The sequence below is a fragment of the Meriones unguiculatus genome, chromosome 1 (assembly GCF_030254825.1).
Source record: "Meriones unguiculatus strain TT.TT164.6M chromosome 1, Bangor_MerUng_6.1, whole genome shotgun sequence".
Classification (NCBI taxonomy): domain Eukaryota; kingdom Metazoa; phylum Chordata; class Mammalia; order Rodentia; family Muridae; genus Meriones; species Meriones unguiculatus.
This window is the reverse complement of record NC_083349.1, coordinates 82891062-82912242: the sequence shown is the minus strand read 5'-3', so window position 1 is coordinate 82912242 and position 21181 is coordinate 82891062. Positions and strand designations below refer to the sequence as shown.

The window sequence follows — 21181 nt, the reverse complement described above, 5'->3', positions numbered from 1 at the left end:
CTGCTTCTGGGATACCTCAGTCAGGATGATCTTTTCTAGATCCCACCATTTGCCTCCAAATTGCATGATTTCCTTGTTTTTAATTGCTGAGTAGTATTCCATCGTGTAAATGTACCACAATTTCCATTCTTCCGTTGAGGGACATCTGTGTTATTTCCAAGATCTGGCTATTACTAATAAGGCTGCTATGAACATGGTTGAACAAATGTCCTTGTTGTGTACTTGAACATCTTTTGGATATATGCCTAGAAATGGTATAGCTGGATCTTGAGGAAGCGCTATTCCTAATTGTCTAAGAAAGTGCCAGATTGATTTCCAAAGTGGTTGTACAAGTTTACATTCCCACCAGCAATGGAGGAGGGTTCCCCTTTCTCCACAACCTCTCTAGCATATGTTGTCACTTGAGTTTTTGATCTTAGCCATTCTGATGGGTGTAAGGTGAAATCTCAGGGCTGTTTTGATTTGCATCTTCCTGATGGCTAAGGATGTTGACTATTTTTTTAAGTGTTTCTCTGGCATTCTATATTCCTCTACAGAGAATTCTCTGTTTAGCTCTGTACAGGGTTTTTTAATTGAATTACTTGATTTGTTGCTTTTTAACTTCTTTAGTTCTTTATATGTTCTGGATATTAGCCCTCTGTCAGATATAGGGTTGGTGAAGATCCTTTCCCAGTTTGTAGGCTCTCGATTTGTTCTGACAACAGTGTCTTTTGCTTTACAGTTTCATGAGGTCCCATTATTGATTGTTGATCTTAGAGCCTGTGCTGTTGGTGTTCTGTTCAGGAACTTGTCTCCTGTGCCAATGAGATCTAGACTCTGCTCCACTTTTTCTAACTGATTTAGTGTATCTGGTTTTAAGTTGAGGTCTTTGATCCACTTGGACTTTAGTTTTGTGTAGGGTGAGAAATGTGGATCTATTTTCATTTTTCTGCATGTAGACATCCAGTTGGACCAGCAACATTTGTTGAAGATGCTTTTTTTCTTTCTACTGAATGGTTGAAAACTGTTTCTTGCTGGTGTAATAGCACACACCTTTAATCCCAGACTTCTCTACAAAGTGAGTTCCAGGACAGCCAGGCCTCTGTTACACAGAGAAACCCTGTCTAAAACAAAACAAAACAAAACAGAACAAAAACCCAAAACTAAAACAAAAGAAACAGTTTCTTGAAGGTCATTTGCTGAACTCTCCGTTTGGCTCCAAAGACAATATTTCACCTGCTTGCCTCACCCCTTCCTTTCCTGAAGAGTCATACTGTAGTGGTGACTCTCTTCATGACTCTGTTTCTTTTATGTGTTTATTTGTTTGTTTTGTTGTTGTTTCTTTTTTTTTAAGAGCAGCCTTTTTTTATTTTTATTAATTACATATACAGTGTTCTGCCTGCACGCCAGAAGAGGGTACCAGATCTCATTATAGATGGTTATGAGCCACCATGTGGTTGCTGGGAATTGAACTCATGACCTCTGGAAGAGCAGCCAGTGCTCTTTACCGCTGAGCCATCTCTCTAGCCCTTGTTGTTGTTTCTAGACAGGGTTCTCTGTGTAGCATTGGCTGTCCTGGACTTTGTAGACCAGGTTGGCCTCGAACTTGCAGAGATCTGCCTGCCTGTACTTCTGCCTCTGCTGTGATTACAGGAGTGTGCCACCAAGCCCGGCTCATAACTCTGTGTCTACATCATCTTTTCCTGTCTTTGCACAATCACCTCAGCAAAGCCACTTGTTGGAGGTTGGGCTGATGAGTGTAACCCTCAAGATCTGGTGACACCTATCCTTGGTTTGCAAACCTGCCTAAGACATACCTGATTGGTTGATTAAACAGCCTATACCTGGGCAGAGCCAAATAGGGTAGGCGTGGCTAAGGTTCCTCTGGCTTGGAGAGGTCAAGAGAATCATGGCAGAAAGAGGTGGGAAGAGAAGAGGAAGGAGGATGCCATGATGGGTTAGTTTGGAGGAAAAAACAAACAAACAAACAAACAAACCATGTGGGCAGAGATGAATGACTCCAATAATGACATGAAAAGGCCCAGATGAAGAATACAAGTAAGTACTGTGGGATTATGTATGGAAGGTAGACCGGATAAGGAGGATTAAGGTGGATGGCATTGGATGGGGGCTGGGAGATGGATGGTGAGGATACTGAGCCAGCGTAGTTAAAAATGTCTGCCCAGCCCAAGATAAATAAGGCAATTATAAATCTAACAGGTGTCTGTGTCTTATTATTTGTGATAGTGGGTTAGATAATACGGCCATGGTAATCATAGGACAAATAATAGACATTATATAGCCCAACACTCTTTTTTTTATTTACAACAGCCACTTTTTCATCACATTGTATAAAGTGGTAGTCCTTAAACATGCCTGGCTTCCTGCTTACAAAATAACGTTGTTGGTCTGTCATCAGTAATATGCTGGTCAATGTTTATCAACCATCTTTCTCAGGGGGAAAGCTCTGATTTGCCGTGTTTGCTGATTCCTCTGGTGTCAACACTGCCATTTTTATTCCTCTTACATGGGCTGCAAACTCAGTGAGAGACAGGTCAATACTCAGAAGTGTGGGGGGAGTGAGGATCAAGTGTGAGCTTCTTGCCTCAGGCTTAGATGATGTGTATGACCTGACAGCTTCCTCCCTGCCATACAAACATGGCCATCAACTGTTATGGCTGAGCTGACCTCAGCACACCAGCGAATTCCTTATTAGATTCTCAGCTCCATGATGGTAGGGAATTTTTTTTTCTTCTTTCTGTGTCTGTTTGATTCACTGTTGTTTTCCTTATACACTGAATAATTTTCTTGAATGAACATGTAGGAAAGCTCTGCCATTCACAAGCATTTCTTACTGGACCACATGCCAGGCACCGTGCTAGGTAGCTGAGCTAGAGTCAAACAGCTCACGAGGTTCTCTGCTCCTCTATGACAGGTGGGCTACATTCATGCTGTTTACAAATTAAGCATTAAAAGGTAGTTGTTGTGAGAACTACAGGGGGAAACTGTGAGGAAGAACTTGACAAATGGTGACTAAAATCTCCTTGGAAAATACACTTTAAATACACTTTATCTTAAATACACTTTATCTTAAGGGTACATAAGAGTTAGGTAGGCTAAAAGCAGGCAAGGAAAAGGTATGACCAGTTGAGGTGGTTTTGTTGTTGTTGTTGTTTTTTAAAGAACAGCATGTGCAGAAGTTGTGGGGCATAAGAAAACTTGATTTGGAGGATAAAGAGCGGGATGTTATGGTCATCAGGAAGCCACTAAGAGAGTTAAGCAGAGGAGAGACCAGAACACATTGCTGTGCTCAGCTGGAACAGACCCCGAAAGATCTGGTGGCACATTATCATGATTGGCTAAGCTGATCCTGGCTCCTCTTGCTGATCCTGGCTCCCCTTGTTGGTGGGAGGTAAAGAACAGTAGCAGAGAGTAACAGAGAGATGACTGGATCTGAAGGGCACAGAAGAGGGAGGACACCAATACTTCCAAGTTTCTGAGACTGTCCTCAACTTCAGGCAAAAATCTGCTAATCTGAACATTTTATCTTTGCTAAAGGGAAATTAAAGAATAGTAAGGCTCCTCTCCAGCTCTCCCATCTCTGCCCTGGAGCATCCCTTGGGCAACAGGTCTCTGGGGTGGAGGGGAGGAAGCTGTTAGGTCACACACACCATCTAAGCCTAAGGCATGAAGCTCACACTTGACCCTCACCCCACCAGGAGCCCACCAGGAGTGTTGACCTGTCTCTCACTGAATTTGCAGCCCATGTAGGAGGAATAAATTAGAAACCCCCAGCAAGCCTCTGTTGTGTGACACAGATGTGGATTTTTTTATCTACCCAACAAGAACCCACTGAGCAATTGCAATGCGTCAGGCACGGTGACGGGCACTAGGCATGCTGCAAGTAGCAAGCACAGATTCTCTGCCCATCATGAGAGCTTTTCTGGGATCTCCAACTTGAGACTGGTGCCTACATGTCCCTGTCCTCAGAGACAGGAGTGTGTTTTGTGGAGGATAAGGAAAGATGTGGAGAATTTTGTTTTCATCTCTCTCATCTTCCTTTCTGTTACAGGATCGGGCTTTGGGGAGTTAGGGACATCCTTATTGGAAGGCAGGGCACATGGACCTTTGTCACTGTTCCTTCAGCCATGAGCATTTATGAAACACAGGGACAGTATCTGGGGACTCAGGTGGGATATACCAGTTTATGCTCTACTGGGTCAGGCAGAGGCGTAGCTAGCCTTTCCAGGATCAGGGGTAAGTGGAAATGTCTGCAGGACCCCAGGGAGGAAGTCTTTGAGCAGGCTCCTGGAAGAGATGAGGGCTGACTGAAGTCGCAAGCCATAACTTGGGCCTCTAGGCAGAAAAGGCAGAAAGCTGTGCCAGTTAACAGGAAATCTGAAGCCAAGATCTGTCCCATGCCCCCAAGTGGTTATATCACTTTTCAGTGAAGTCCTTCCAGACTGTGTGGGAGAAAAAAAAAAAAAAGTTGTTTTTCAAAAGCATAAGGAATTGTCCAAAACCATCTGTATGTTTTTCAAATGGAAGTGACCACTGCCAGGAAAAGACGTCATATTCGTTAGAACCCAGTCTCCATTTGGTCCTTTGTCTTTGTTTAATTAGGTTAATCCCTCAACGGTCTCCCTAGGTCATTGCTAATCACTCACAGTCATAAATCCCAACATTCTAAACACAGTATGAAAGAAAAGGCCACAAAGAGCCAACTGGCAAGCTCACTATTCATGGGACAATTCCTTGGGAATGGGAGCTGTAATTCTTCCTGGTCCTACCTCAGTCTGTGTTCTCATGTGTGTCTGGAGACGAAACAAGGATGGCAGCCGTCACTCTGAGATGTGTTCCAGAGAGAAAGCTGAAGCTTGGGGTCCCAGGTCATAAGAGGAGTCTAACTAAGCACCTTCCCCTCAGAGGATGGGACTTTTGTTCCTTGGATCCAGGATTGTCCCCTGCTGCTGGGGACTTTGAGGATGTTTAACAAACACTAGTACTAAAATCCTACCCTTGGCCAGTTTGGTTTAAGGAAAGGGGTATAATCTGGGCATCAGAAGTGTGTGTTTGTGTGTGTGTGTATGTATGTGTGTGCAGCCTTAGGCGTTGTTCCTCAGTATTTCTACTGCCCTGCCCTCAGGGACCAGATAAAAGGACCACCCTCCACCACAGCCCTCTCTCTGTTTCCAGCATTCTCATTCTTGGCATGCAGCCCTTCTCTCTCCCTCTCTGTCCCCCTTTTCTCTGTCCTCATGCCTCTCCTACTGCCTGTATCCCTTTTCCAGGCCCCCCACTCCTCTCCCTTCCCCCAGTAAACCTCTTTCACATCAGGTCTGTTGTGTGGTGTAACTACTCAGGAGGCACACCTTGGCATGGCCCGCAATGGTACCCCCTCTGGGCATTATATTTCATGAAACTGAGGAACCATCATCCTCTCCTCCCCTCCACTCTCTTTACTTTCCCACTCTTTCCTTTCCCTCTCTTTCCTTTCTTCTTCTCTTTCTTCCTCCCCTTTCCCTCTCTTTACTTTTCCTCTTTACTTTACTTTCCCCCCTCTTTCTTCTCCTTTCCCTCTCTTCTTCTTTTTTCCTTCCCTTTCCCTCTCTTTCCTTTCGCTCTCTTTCCTTTCCTTCTCTTTCCCCATCTTTCCTATCCTTTTCCTCTCTTTCTTTCCTTCTTCTCTTCTTCCTCTCCTTTCCTTGCCCCCACAGAGTTTCTCACTGGGACCTGGAGCTTTCCAATCAGACTAGGCTGGCTCACTGGTGAACCCAATGACTCACCCATCTCTGTCTCCCCTGTGTTGGGATTGTGAGCACCATGTGCCTAGCTTTTTACCTTGTTTGGGACCAAACACGGGCCCTCACACCTACACAACAGGCACTTTACTATCTGAGCATCTCCCAGTCCCAGCATCAGTGGTTTGTTATTGTTGTTGTTTGGTTGGTTTTTGTTTGCTTCTTTGGGGGCAGGAGGGAGGTTGCTCTAGAAAGTCTAATAGGTAGCTGGGTTGAGAGTTTTCTGCGTTGATAGATGGCACCACACAGTTCCTTGGACTTGGTAGAGTCCCAGCCTGTCCAGAAAGAAATCAGCATTTTCTTGCCATCTGCTCTGTCTGTTCTATAGGGAGACATCTTCTGGTGGAAAAACAAGACCAAACATTACCTCAAGGGCCTCGTTCATTACTTTTGAAATACTACTTTCAAAAGTTCTGTTTTTGTAATAAACTAATTTTCTCCTGTTACTATAAAAGCTCTTAAGAATGTTGAGGCCAGGCAACAGTAAGTAAACATATAGAAGCCCTCATTCCCACCCCTTCCTGGTCTTCACAGTTAGCAGGGGTTCTGGTGACTCAAGGGGCCAGAGATGGCCTAGGAAGTGCCAGTGAGCTGAAGTTCTTTCTCCACCAGCAGGACTTTGTGCAGAATGCCGACCACCTGCAAAGGGACTTAGAGTCTAATAAGAAGACACAGTGGCTGCATCACTAACACATACCATTAGTGTCATCATACATGCTGGGGAGGAAGCCAGCAGGGGTGCACTGACAGCCAGTGTGTTCTGAGTGGCTCAAGCTTCTCAGAGGAAGAGGCAAACTGCCTATCACCCGACAGGCACATTGAAGCCTGGGGCTCAGGAACCCCATCATTGGTCTCATATGAAGCAACAGTCTTCATTGAGCTGTGCTGGAAGTCTGATAAGGGTCCCAGACCTGAGAGTATCTGTGACAGATGCTGCCAGACACATCTTTGAGAGCACAAAGCACAGTTTGGATGGAATCACTGGGCCCTCCCTTGAGGATGGCCATGTTGTCTGTGGAACTGAGTTCAGATTCCTCAGTCTACTAGTGGGCTCCCAGCCCATCTGCTGTTTGCAATCTCTCCCAGCTTCTCCTGCCGCTTTCCAGGCAATTCCCAGAGCAGAATCCAGATGCTGAGCCTGTTCTGCTTTCCTCCATATCAGCATGCCTTCTCAGTCTCCATTCTCCTTCTTAGACCTGAGCATTTTAATATGTGGCAGTGTAGATTTTATTATTTTTTTAAGGGCTCAGCTCAAGCTGGATAGATGGCTCAGTGGCAGACAGTCGCTGCTTTTCCAGAGCATCTGGTTTGACTTCCAGGTCCCACATGATAGTTCTCAACTGTTGTAACTCCAGTCTAGGGGATATGATACCCTCTTCCAACCTCTTTGGGCATTACATGTGTGGATGTGGTACACAAACACACATGCAGTCAAACATCCATAGATATAAAAGCAAAAGTGAAAAAAGTACTCTATTTACTAAAGATGTGGCCCACGCCTTAGGGATGTAGAGGCAGGCTGATCGCTGTGAGTGTGAGATCAGCCTGGTCTATAAAGGAGTCCAGGACAGTCAAGGCTGCACAGAGAAACCCTGTCTCAAAAAAAAAATGCTGCATTAGATCAGTTTTTAATCTTTTCATTGTTTTAATATGCTTGTCTAAAAGCACAATCAATACAAAATTCAAAGACCAAGTAGATGATATATTTATTTGTGTGTTTTCTTGTGTGTGCACAAGTGTGTGCCTGCAGATGTGTGCACATGTCTGTGGAGGTCAAAGGACAACCTTGGTTGTCATTCCTCAGACACCATGCACCTTTTGTGTGAGGATCTGTCACAGGTGATGCTAGGCAGCGGGGAGAGCCAGCTATCCTGTTCTGCCTCCTGTCTCACTGCCAGGATTATAAGCAGGTGCTACCATGTGTGGCTTTTTATATGGGTTCTGGGAAACTCAGGTCCTCATGTTCCCAAGACAAGGACTTTATAGACTGAGCCATCATTTTTAGGAGGTGACAGTAAAATGTAACTGTTAGAGAAGCTGCTTTTTACAGTGTGAATGAGACAAATGCAGACTTATGATGTTCATGGTGCTGAGAATAGGTGGCAGCAGAGGGTTTATCCCTAAACAGGGGCTTAGGACATCCCTCTGAGGCCCAGGAGATATCATAAAACAGGGAGCACAAAGAATGTCAGAGCCAGAATATAGGGAGAAGTGCTATAGAATGCTCTCTCCAGGGCATAGCAGTCATGCTGTCACAGCAGCTGAGCTGCCTGCACTGGACCTTCATAAGACTGGGCACAGTTAATCACAGACCCGTAGGGGCTTATGGACCCTACCCCTCAGCACAGCCATTACCTCCTGATGGATTCCTGGGGAGGGACAGTCATTCTCTTTAGTTGTATTCCCATTGGTAACCACACCCCCAGGCTCTAATGGATAGTTCCAAACTCAGGGTTTCACAGACAGCCCTGGGTAAACTCAGTGGTCAAAAAACAGAACAAAAGAGCATGGATATGGGACTGGTAGGGAGCAGGGAGAGTGAGAGAAATAAGGAAGCACTACATGTATAAAATTGTCAAAGATCAAATTTAAAAGGGATATTTTAACAAGGATAATGACAAGACTAGAGAGACAGCTGAGCCCCTAAGACTGTCCTGCAGAGGACCTGAGTTCAGTTCTTAGCACCATATCAGGTGGCTTACAACAGCCTGCAATCCCAGCTCCAGAGGATCCAAACCCTACCCTCACCTCTGTGGGCAGCTATGCTTGTGGGCACATACAAGCAGACAAACACAGTTAAAAATAAAATCCATCTTTGTGTAAGTGCTGTAGAAATTTTTGTTTGTTTTTTTTTTATAATAATTTATTTAATTCTATTTTGTGTGCATTAGTATGAAGGTGTTAGATCCTTTGGAATTGGTGTTACAGACAGTTGTGAGCTGCCATGTGGGTGCTGGGAATTGAACCCAGGTCTTCTGGAAGAGCAGGCAGTGCTCTTAACCACTGAGCCACCTCTCCAGACGCCGTTTGTTTTCTTTTAAGTATAAATGTTAGTCAGAGACTGACTGAGCTTTCTGAGTAACAGAGTTTTTGATCACACTTGTAATGATATTTTTTAACCAAAGAAACTTGCCTTTAATATATTCAGTCCCTTTAATATTGGGGTTTCTCCGGCTTTAATGGCAGGATTGTGGGTAGAGCTAGTCATTTAATAGCATCTGAGCAACCTCCTTGCCAGGAAACAGCACCATCATGTCCGCCCATCTGTACCAAGGAAAGTCTGAGTCAGTGGTGGGTTGAAGAAGCCTTTAACCTTTACATCCTTGTGCATCCTATGCCCATGGCTGGAGATGCACGCATGTGCACGCTCCCACCTTGCACCAGCCGGCTCAGCACTCTGGATATGTGGAGAGCTGACTCAAACAAGACTATGAAGAGTCACTCCTCTGTCACTCCCTGTAAGCTTTCCTAGCTCCTCTCATGGCATTTGGCTTCTCCATTTTCCTCACCTGTGTGGGGATGAATGAGTAGAGTATGTAGAGGACTTTCAAAGACCTTCCTGTAGTCAGATGGGAAGAGGAAAGGTTGATGGAAATCTGGGGAGGGGTGTTGCCATGTGTCTTAGTCAGTGTTTATTGCTGTGAAGAGAGACACATGACCATGGCAACTCTTATGAAGGAAAACATTTAACTGGGGCTGACTTACAGGTTCAGAGGTTTAGTCCACTATTGTCATGGCGGGAAGCATGGTGGCATGCAGCAGACATGGTCCTGGAGGGTAGCTGAGAATTCTACATCTTAATTGGCAGGTAGCAGGAAGAGAGAGCACTAGGTGTGGATTGAGCATCTGAAACCCCCAAAGCCCTTCTCCAGTGACACACTTTCTCCAACAAGGCCACACCTACCCCAACAAGGTCACACCTCCCAATAATGCCACTCTCTAATGGAAGTCTATGGGGGCTGTTTTCACTCAAACCACCACACTGTTTCCAGCAAAGTAGTGAGACTGTAGGCCCCTTGGCTTATCTGCACAGTATCAAAGACAGCACAGAACAAAGTCACCTCAGTGTATACTGGTGAAGCTTCGATTAACCAAAGGCTAGGAATGGTACTTTATGGGAGCAAGAAGAAACTACTGCTCACAGCTAAACTCTCATGAGCAGCTTTCATTGCCACAGGAAAATACAAAATTGACATTAAAATTATTTAGCTTCCATATAATTCCAACATATGATTTCCATTTTATTCCAGCTTCTAAAATGTCTTTATCTACACTAAACACATAAAATGTCAGCAATGGTTGCCTCTGGGTTGACTACAGATGAATTTAGCTTTTATGTATTTTGCCTCTCGACTTTCTACAATGATAATACATTAAAATGTATAGTCTTACTTAAGGTTTGTATAGTAAGTGCTATAGAGTTGAATTGCCATGGGCTTAGAGCACTTCTCCTTCAGAGCTATGTGCTAATGGTGCACCTTTGCTTCAGTCCAGGATCTGTGTGCCACAGAGGACCATGGCTGTGAGCAGCTGTGCGTGAACATGCTGGGCTCCTTCGTCTGCCAGTGCTACGGTGGCTATGCCCTGGCTGAGGATGGGAAGCGATGTGCAGGTGGGTCTCCCTCCAGTCCTGTGTGCTGAGGAAGAATGCATTAAGAGTAGAAGGACAGCAAGTAGAAGACATGTGTGAGGTCCAAATAGTCCTTTGGGGTTTTTGAAGCACTTGGTTCTGTGGCCTAATTTTTGGGTAGAGTTTGAACTTTAAAAACTTCATTTTTGCTTGAGGTCAGCATTTGCTCATTGCAGATCTCTACATAAAGTGTACTTATAATTGTCTATGTAGATATAATTGCCTGTTATTTCACTGCTTAAAAGGGCAGGGTGGATTTGGAGCAGAGCTTGGGGACCTAAGTATGCATAGCTATAGCTCATGCATTATGTATAAAATTTACTTGGTGATAGGCAGGAGTGTTGTGCAGTACCTCAAAGACACTGGCAGTCTTGTCCCTCATTGTTCAGTGAAAGGCCCATCGTGGTCACAGCAAATGAACAGCTTCAGACACAAAGGCAGGGTCACTAGGTCACTAGGAAGCTTATTAGGAAGTGCTTGGAGCTGCAAGCACAAATTCACAGTTGACCACTATCCCAGCTTGGTGACTCCGTGTTAAGTTAGACCATGGGGTGGCATCTGATTTCTTCAGTGATGGGCTGTAATTTTCCTTAGGTTTTGCAGAGCAGGCCAGCAACCCTAATCTGTATTCAGGTTTGATCTCATTCATCATTAAAGCAAGAAATAGTAGACAAATAACAGGTATTTAGGAAGATAAAATGAAATGAACCTATATTCCTGACCAAATCTTGCTTTTCTGTTCTGTATCCCATTGCTTTCAGAGACCATGTTACATCACTTCATTCCTTGTTTCCTTCCATAGTATATATTTATTATTTTGGATTTCAGATGCATAATTTTCAGCATACCCCACTAATTAGTTAGGTGTATAAAAGAGGAGAAAAGGGTAACAATAACAAGCAGTCATTTGCTATTTGCATGGAAGCAATGAGAGCACTGTGGCTTTGTTTTTATAAACTGCTGTGTTTGAAAACTATCCTCACTGCCTCTGACATGAACTGATTGGCCGGCTCTTTGATCACCTTCCCCTGAGGGGGGAGCAGCCTTACCAGGCCACGGAGGAAGACAATGCAGCCACTCCTGATGAGATCTGATAGACTAAGATCAGAAGGAAGGAGAGGAGGACCTCCCCTATCAGTGGACTTGGGGAGGGGCATGCGTGAAGAAGGGGGAGGGAAGGTGGGATCAGGAGGGTAGGAGGGAGGAGCTTATGGGGGGGATACAAAGTGAATAAAGTGTAATTAATAAAAAGAAGAAGAAGAAGAAGAAGAAGAAGAAGAAGAAGAAGAAGAAGAAGAAGAAGAAGAAGAAAACTACCCTCATCAGAAATCAGCAAATGGAATTGGTCTCCTGAGCCTTAAAGGTATTTATTGGGGATAGGATTTTAATTTACTGGTGGTGACCATGATAGAGTAGCAGGGCATTCTGTTAACACAGCACCAAAAAAGTAGCCAACATGTATCCACCAATTATTGTTTCACTAGTTTTTATTATACAACCAAAATTTAAGAGACGAGAAAAATCTGTTAATACAAATACAAATACAAATACAAATCATTGTATTTTCGATCATTCTTTTCCCCATAGAAATATCTACTACAAAACATTTGTTCCTGTTGAACAAGTTATGCTGTTTAGTTTTATCAACTGTTTCCCCCCACTACTGTTGGTAACTGTTGTGAACTGAAAAAGAAAGAAAAGATAAGAAGAAGATGTAGGATGGGGTGTTTGTGAGGAAGGACAGGGACAGGTGTCAAGGAGCTAGGAAAACAGTTCTACTTGACTGAGGGGAGAAAACAGAATGCGCCAAGAGCTTGTGGGAGTCACAGAGGATAGATGAGCAGGAGGCTAGCTCTTCGCCCTTGGGTAACTGGAGTGTTAGGGAACCCAGTCTTCTCTGTTACCCAATAATTGTCTAATTGTCCTAGCATAGTAGAGATCATTGTGTCTCTCAGGATCCTGCTGTAAGTTTGGAATTTGACATTTGCTGAGGAGCAGAAAGAACACACGAGAACATGCTGTGGTTGCCAGGGAGCAGTGCTGTGCTGTGTTTGTCCAAGACGGGTGTTTCTTGCTGACGCTCATGAGCCTATAAGAATGTCTTGGCTGTAAATTGACTAACTCCATGTTTTCCTCCACTTTTGAAAGTCATTTAAGGTTTTTAAATTATTTTTTCCCTTTTTTTGTTTTAAAAATTTTTCATCAATTACACTTTATTCATTCTGCATCCTCCCCTAAGCCCCTCCCTCCTCCCCTCCCAATCCCACCCTCCCTCCTCCCTCTGCATGCATGCCACTCCATGTATGTGGACCTATCTACATTGCCCATGTGGCATGCTGGGGCTGGCTACCCAGAGGCTATTTAAGCTGTGGGCTGGCTTTCCCCAGGGTCAGATGATTGTTCAAGGTTCCTAAATAAACTGCATTGAAAAAAAAAAAAAAAAAAAAAGAATGTCTTGGCTGGAGAGATGGTTCAGCCAGCCATTAAAGGATAGGCTCACAGCCAAAATGCCAAGAATATCTTGCCTCTGTTAGGTGGTCAAGCAGAAGAATGGTTAGCCAAGGGAAGCTATGTATTCTAATGTGACCCAGGTCTCATCTCCCGGACAGTCCTGGCATTACCAGGATCATTTAGTAACAGAGGCATTACAACTGTTCTTGACAGATATTGACCAAGCTCCAGGGGAGCCAGATGTGAGATGAGCAGGTAGATTTCTGTGGCCAGTAGCCTCAGATAAGGGGGTCAGAATTCTCAAAAGTCAGTCACTGTTCCGTGGAGCTGTGTTGAAAGCGCTGGGAGGACAGAGGTAGAGAAGAGCAAGGTTGGAAGACCTGAATTTAGAAGGAAGAGTAGTCATTGGACAGATGCGCAAGCAAGAGCCAGTGTAGAGTGAAGGGCAGCAATGGAATGGACGGGGAAGTGCTTTCAAAAGAGAGATTACACAAGCAGAAGTTACACAAGCAGCCTAACAAAGGCACCATTCTCAAAGACAGAGAAGCCAGGGGCTACAAAATCTCCCAAAACAAAATCACCTTGTAATGTTTTAAATAAGATTACAATTTTTTATTGGGCAACTTCAAGGCTATCCTGGCTTGGACACACCTGAAATTCCATGACCTTGACCATCTAAGACTCTGAGAACGATACAACAGTGATGGCAGAAAGAGGGAAATATTTAAGGGAAGATAGCCAGAAATTTTAGGCAAAGCAAAGTTGGAGTGACGATGAGACGAGACAAAGACGGTGGGGGGTGGGAGGAGAAGGCAACAGCCCCAGCGCAGAAGAGAATGCAGGCAGGAAGCAGCATGTTTCCCCCTTGTTCCCTTTAATGTCCTGTAGGTTGCTTCATTTTAGATGTCTGTGCCTTTACTTGTTTTGAAGACAGCGGAACTTCAAGCCTTACACCCATTTCCCAGTGAGGCTCCCCTTTGTCTCTCACTTCATAATGAGGAGTCACACAACCTACTGCATAGTATGTGGGGGGGAAGCTATTGAAGCTCCCAGTGTGCACGAGGCAGCGGTCTTCTTACACTGACTCACCCAGAACTGTTACTGTGACTTGCGTGAGTATCTGTTTCTTAGGCACTGACTCAGGAGTTTCTAGTTAGCATTTCCAGCCATTTGGGTTAGTGAAACATTGCATTTGAGTAGCAAGGTTCCGTCTCCCTGACTACCATTTCAGTATAGACAGTACTTAATTTACCTCCAGATACAGCTGACCAGGGCCAGATTACTCACTAAGATGCCCCTTGTGATTTCACAGAGCTCCTGAGTTTGAAATGCATTAGCTGCTACTGAAGCTGTGCTAAATGCCATCCCAACGTGCATATCGCTCATGAACTACGCTTCTAGTCCTGAGTGTGAGTTTTCTGCTGGACTTGCTCACCTCATGTTTACTAGCTGCTTTGTATATGGGGGTAACTTTGCTTCTATTTTTCTTTTATCTATTTGAGCAGAGTATAAACCCTCCAGGCAGAAGCAAGTTGTGCTTTTCACTCTTTGTGGTGAACTTGCATTGTCGTTTCTCTGAAGATGACACGATCGCAATCTCAAGCCCTTTAGTGTTTTAAGTTTACTGTCCCTTAACTGGTTTTTAAATTGCAAATTCGATTTTTGTTCTTTGTCGTCATTCATTCATGCACCCACAACAAAATACCTGAAACTGGGTAATTCATAAATACGAATTTATTCTTCACGGTTCAAGGTGCTGCCAGATTTTTAATCTGCTGAGGGCTGCTCTCTGTTTTCACAGTGGCACCTGGAACTCTGAATCATCTTGTTGGAGAGGTGGAAGGGCAAAAGGGACCACTCTAAGAGACCACACCTGGTTTATGGTTAATTATATATGTATATTCGTATGGCAGTATGTTCATGTGAGTGCATATGCCCATGAAGGCCGGAAGAGGAAGTTGGATCCCCTGGAGCTAGAGTTACAGGTGGTTGCGATCTGTTCTACATGGTGCTGGGAACAGAACTTGGGCCCTCTCCCAGGGCAGCCCACCCTCAAGCACTGAGCCGTTTCTCCAGCTCATTAATGAAGGCAGAGCTCTTATGAACTGATCACTTCCTAAAGGCCGCACTTCCTATTACTGTTGCATTAGGAATTAAAGCTGGAATTTTGGAAGGGCATGTGAATTCAGATCATCACACTAATTTGCTTAGAAATCATTTCTTTAAAAGCTTGGGTACTATAACTTACCTCTGGTATTGTCTTGTCACCTCCATCCAAAGTGCACCACATTGCCTGATTCAGTAATCACTGAATAAGTGTTCCTGAACCACACAATTGATATAGGTGTCTGTGTGTTGCTCAGTCCAACCTTTCTTGATGAGAGTGACAACATAATAAAAATGTACATTTATTGAGTGTTACCAGTCCTAGTAACACTGAAGTGTTTTACAGGTATTGTAACCATCCTGTGTGGAAAGTACTATTGTTTTTGCTCTTGTAAGTCTCCAAATTTCTTCATGATTTAGTCACTTCAGACTGTAAATTATGGTTAAAAATATCTTGCTTACAGGTCAGTGTAATGTGTGACTATATTAGAGTAATATAATTTACGACTTACAATGTCTAGTGAGTAGGTGCTTAATCTCGATTAGATGTTTGCATTTCCTTTATGAGTACTTCTTATGGGTGATCACACTTAACAATGTCTCTAAGGTGTGTGCACTGGTTACTTTTCGTTGCTGTGGTAAAGCATCATGATAAATGGCCATCTCAGTCTTTATTGCCTTGCACTAATGTACTGTCTGTCTCTGAAGACAGCTGAGCGGTTTATCAGATGCTGGGCAGAGACTGGATGTGGCAAGGCTCGGTTGTGGCTCTGGGATTTTAACCCTCTGTGATCTGCCTGGACAAGAAATGACAGCCAGGGAGTTACAGTGTTGTTCCATCTATGAAGGTGCACACAGAGGCTCCAGGCAGAGATGACAGAAGGGATTTTGTTGGAGTAGGTGAGGAGCGTGGCCAGCTACACACATCTGCCCCAAACCTTGGCCTTCCTTTTCAAAAGTACAGTTTTACCACTTAGAAAGTTATGCAACAAATTCAACATATTTGGTGAAGAATGTCAGAGCTGAGTGGACTAGAACTCTCTGGATCTTAAAACTCTTTGAGGTTCACATGACTGGAAAGGGGTTTCTTCACATCCAGCTGCTGAATGGTGGTCTGGACTGCTACCACTAAGGGGCCTGACAGTGAGTCAATGATAGCCTTGAGATGATAGCAATGATAGTGTTGACATGTAAGAGTCTTAGACACAGTCACTGAATCCGGCCTCTCCTTAGTTCAGACAGGTGTGCACACAGAGAGCACAGCATCGTGAGGATCACGGCCCAGGAGAATCTCGTCCTATGACAGTGGTCTGCGGCTGGCTGAGGAACAGAAAATGCCATTCAAAAAGGGATATCCTCAAAACTACACATGGGTGGGTGTGGTGGCATACACTTGTAATTCACGCACTCAAGAGGCATTGCTACAAATTCCAAGCCAGCCTGGTCTACATACTGAGATTCTGTCCATGCCATAAAACCCAAGACAAACAGCTTCACTCCCAAACACCTACATATACAAACATCTTAGTTGTTTTACTTTAAAAACAAGTTACATTTAATAAAAGTTATATTTAATAATACTTTCAAAAGTTAAATAATAAGCTTATTTGAAAAATATGGTATTTTGAAATCTTTGTTATATAAATCATTTCCATGACATGTTATCTGGACTTTTTCATCTTGGAGTTAAGTTGGCATAGGATTTGAAAAAGTCTGAAAAATAATCTAGGGTCAGAATCTTTGTTGTTTTTTTAATGAAGAAAAGTTCCGATCTGTTATATTTATAAAATCATAAAAATTGTTGTTCTCAGAGTAATTTTAATCAACACATAGCCTCAAGTCTCTCCAAAGCTGTTGACTTAATTTTTATATTTAAGAAAAATTCTGCGTGCTTACTTTTACTTGTTGTCATTGTTTAATTACAATGTCATGTTCAGATGCCATGCACAATATGTTCTTTCTTTTTAACAGAGGCTATTAAAGTTTAGCACCAGAATACCTAGGGCCCTGTTAACTCAGATTCCTGGTTCTCGTACCCAGAGTTTCTGATTCCACTTGTCTAGGGCAGACTGAGAACTGATATTGTGGGTAAGTTTTCAAAAATGATTGTTCCTCTGAGCAGGTCACAGGCCACAGCTTGGAACATACGCCTTCTAGACATGCTGCGTGGGCGGTGGAAAAACAGTGGTATTCAAGAGCACAGGTATCCCGCCACAGTGGCTCTATGAGCACAGAACCTAGGAAAGGTGGGATCTGTACAGACAGTCTAATATGCAGGGGCTCCAACTGCCTCAGTCATCTAAAATTCCAGAGGCCTGAGAGGAATGGAAAGCATGGATTTATTAAGAATTGGTTGCATGTGTTCAGCTTTAAAAGCTGCTTCTATTTATTTATTTATTTTAGATACCTTTTTCCACAGTTTCTGAAAGAGTGATTATAAATTATGATATGAAAGAGAAAGTCAAAAGTGGTGATGTGTCTTAGTTCTTTGTGATATAGTGATCTGAGCACTTGTCATTGTAGTACCAGAGATTGCATAGGACTTGAAAATCAGGTACTATATATTAAAGTCATAAATATTAGCTATTATTAGAACTATTTATAGTGGTGAAGTTATAAAAACAATACTTTGAACTGAAACTTGATGAACCCTGAAAACAAAAGAATGCACACACCCCAGGCTGTTGCTCTTTGAAGGTCTGAGCTTCCCCTTTGCATCCTTTAGTCGGTGTGTTTCATGGGTTATTGTTTCCGCCATGAATGATTTTGCTTGTAAGAAATTGCAAATGTAGACTGGGTGTGCAGTTCAGTGACAGCACTAACCTAACATGCACAGGCTCCAGATTCAATCTCTAGTACAGAAACCACAACAAAAAGGTATGGGTGTATTTTCAGATTCCTGTTCTTATTTGAACTTAACATTTGTATAGCCTAAAATACTATAGATAGGAACTTTTTTATTATTAATCTATCATTTTCTATCTAACTATCATCCATATCTATCTATCCATCTATTGTTTTGAACTAGGGCCTCACTATGTAACCCTGGCTGGCTACAGAGATCCCCCTGCCTCTGCCTCCTGAGTGCTGGGGTTAAAGATGTGCACCACCACACCCAGTAGAAACTTCTTTTTAAGAAAGAAGGTTATCTATCTATTATCTATTTATCTATCAAGTCCTATCATTTGAATCTAACAATAATTCTTATTTTTCATTTTGGGACTCCGCTTTAGAAAAAGGCTCTAATCACTATACATATACAGTTTAGAGATCTGCTTTCTAAAAATTAATTTATTCATTTTACATCCCAATTGTAGCCCCCTCCTTTTTCTCCTCCCAGTCCTACCCTCTCCCCTTCTTCCCCCTATCCTGTGCCATAGTCCTAAGAAAGGGGGAGCCCTCCTTCCTTACCAACTGACCCCAGACTATCAAATCTCATCAGGACTGCCTGCATCCTCTTCCTCTGTGGCTTGGTAAGGTCGCCTCATCAGGGGGATGTGATCAAAGAACAGCAACAGAGTTCAAGTCAGAGATAGCCCCTGATCTCCTTACTAGAGGATCCACATGGACTGTTGCCTATTGGCTACATCTGAGCAGGAGACCTAGGTCCTCCCTATGCATGGTTCTTGGTTGGTGCATCAGTCTCTGCAGGACCTTCTGGGCCCAAATATGTTAGTTAGCTCTGTTGGTCTTCTTGTGGAGCTCCTGTCCCCTTTGGGTCTTTCTATCCCCCAACTCTTCCATAAGACTCCCTGTGCCCCACATGGAGAGCAACAGAACTAGAATATTTGAACATAGGGGTCTTCCCAGAGACTCATACTCCAACCAAGTACCAGGCATGGAGATAATCTAGAACCCCTGCACAGATGTAGTCCATGGCAGTTTAGTGTCTAAGTAATGGGAAGAAGGACTGCCTCTGACATAATCTGATTGGCCTGCTCTTTGATCACCTCCCCCTGAGGGGAGAACAGCCTTACAAGGCCACGGAAGATAACAATGCAGGTACTCCTGATGTGATCTGATAGACTAAAATCAGAAGGAAGGAGAGGAGGACCTCCCCTATCAGTGGACTTGGGGAGGGGCATGCGTGAAGAAGGGGGAGGGAGGGTGGGACTGGGAGGGGAGGAGGGAGGGGATTATGGGGGGATACAAAGTGAATAAAGTATAATTAAAAAAAAAAGACTCCCTGTGCTTTGCCCAAAGTTTGGCTATAAGTCTCAGCATTTGCTTCAATTCCCTGGTGGGTGGGGTCTTTCAGAAGACATTTATGGTAGGCTTCTGTCCTGTTCCCTCTCTTCAACCATTTCTGGTGTCTATTCTGTTTCCCCTTCTGAATGAGAATTAAGCATTCTCCTTAGGGTCCTCCTTGTTATTTAGCTTCTTTTTTAAGATTTAGTTATTTATTTTATTATATATACAGTGTTCTATCTGCATGTATGCCTCCACACCAGAAGAGGGCACCAGATCTCATTATAGATGGTTATGAGCCACCATGTGGTTGCTGGGAATTGAACTCAGGACCTTTGGAAGAGCAGCCAGAGCTCTTAACCGCTGAGCCATCTCTCCAGTCCATTATTTAGCTTCTTTAGGTCTGTGGATTGTAGTATGGTTATTCTGTGCATGGCTAATATCCACTTATAAGTGAGTACATACCATGTGTGTCTTTCTGGGTCTGGGTTACCTCACTCAGGATGATCTTTTCCAAATCTATCCATTTGCCTGCAAATTTCATGATGTCCTTGTTTTTTAACAGCTAAATAGCATTCCAGAGACAAGACAAGGCTGCCCACTCTCTCCTTACCTCTTCAACATAGTACTTGAAGTCCTTGCTAGAGCAGTAAGACAATTAAAGGAGATCAAGGGGAAACAGATTAGAAAAGAAGAAGTCAAAGTATCACTATTTGCAGATGATATGATAGTATACCTGAGTGACCCCAAAAACTCTACCAGGGAACTCCTACAGCTGATAAGCACCTTCAGCAAAGTGGCCGGATACAAAATTAACTCAAAAAAATCAGAAGCCCTCCTGTATACGAAAGAGAAAAGGGCTTTGAAAGAAATTAGGGAAACAACACTCTTCATAAAAGTCACAAAAAACATAAAGTATTTTGGTGTAACTCTAACCAAGCAAGTGAAAGACTTACATAAAAACAAATGTCAAGTCTCTGAAGAAAGAAATAGAAGAAGATATGAGAAGATGGAAAGATCTCCCGTGCTCATGGATCGGTGGGATTAACATAGTAAAAATGACCATCACCAAAAGCAACCTACAGATTCAATGCAATTCCCATCAAAATACCAACACAATTCTTTACAGACCTGGAAAGAAAAATTCTCAGCTTCATATGGAAAAACAAACAAAAAAACCAAAAAACCAGAAAAGCTGAAACAATCCTGTACAATAAAAGATCTTCTACATCCTTGAGATCTGCTTTTAAAATACTTATCATTTATTATTCTGGGGTGGGGGAAGGTATGTGCTATGGGATATCTAGCAAAGCACCCTAAATTTGAGGACTTAAAGCAACAGCAATGTCAAAATTACAGGAAACTAGAAACCTGAACCAAGGTGCCAGCAAGGCTATGACACCTCTAGAATATACATAACATGGGGTCTTCCTGGCCTCTTCTTAGTTTGTGATACCAATCTGCAATCTCGATGTTTAATCTTCACATGGTGCCCTTCTTTAAAAAAAAAAAAAAGTATAAGTGTGTATGTATAATGTGTGTGTGCGCACACTTCAGCATTCATCTGGAATCAGAGGACAATTTGGGGAGTAAATTTTCATCTTCTATTGTGTGAGGCAAGGTCTCTGCGTATGCCACGCTTGCTGGCCTTTCAGCTTCCTGCCATTCTGTCTCCGCCTCCCATCCTGCCACCGGAGTGCTGGTTACAGATAGGATCAACATATCTGCCTTTCTGTACAGTCTTCAGGGATTGAACTCAGACTCGTATGCATGGCTACTATGTTTGCCTGCTAAGCCATATTCCTGGTCACTCTTCATCAGTCATGCTGAATTAGGGCTGACCAGAATGTCTTCATCTTACTTAACCTTATTGCCTCAGTAAAAGCTGTGGACACAAGTTCTCAGATCTATAGGCAATCATGTCCTTGAAGCCCACATGAATCTTCTAACCATACCAGTTTCATCTCTACCTGCTCTGCACTGGCCTTTTTGCAGGTTCTGTAGCACAGTAAGCATGTTCCCACCT

The 21181-nt window shown here is 43.3% G+C and overlaps 1 protein-coding gene across 4 annotated transcripts in view; it reads left to right on the top strand.

Annotated features, from left to right (window-relative positions):
• Nucleotides 1-21181, top strand: part of Matn2 (matrilin 2) — a 134805-nt gene that overhangs the window by 69566 nt on the left and 44058 nt on the right. For all 4 annotated transcript variants that reach the window (XM_060392962.1, XM_060392960.1, XM_060392957.1 and 1 more), the window contains exon 5: nucleotides 10270-10392. In XM_060392962.1, the coding sequence (XP_060248945.1) occupies nucleotides 10270-10392 (123 nt within the window). The remainder of the gene's footprint in view (nucleotides 1-10269; nucleotides 10393-21181) is intronic.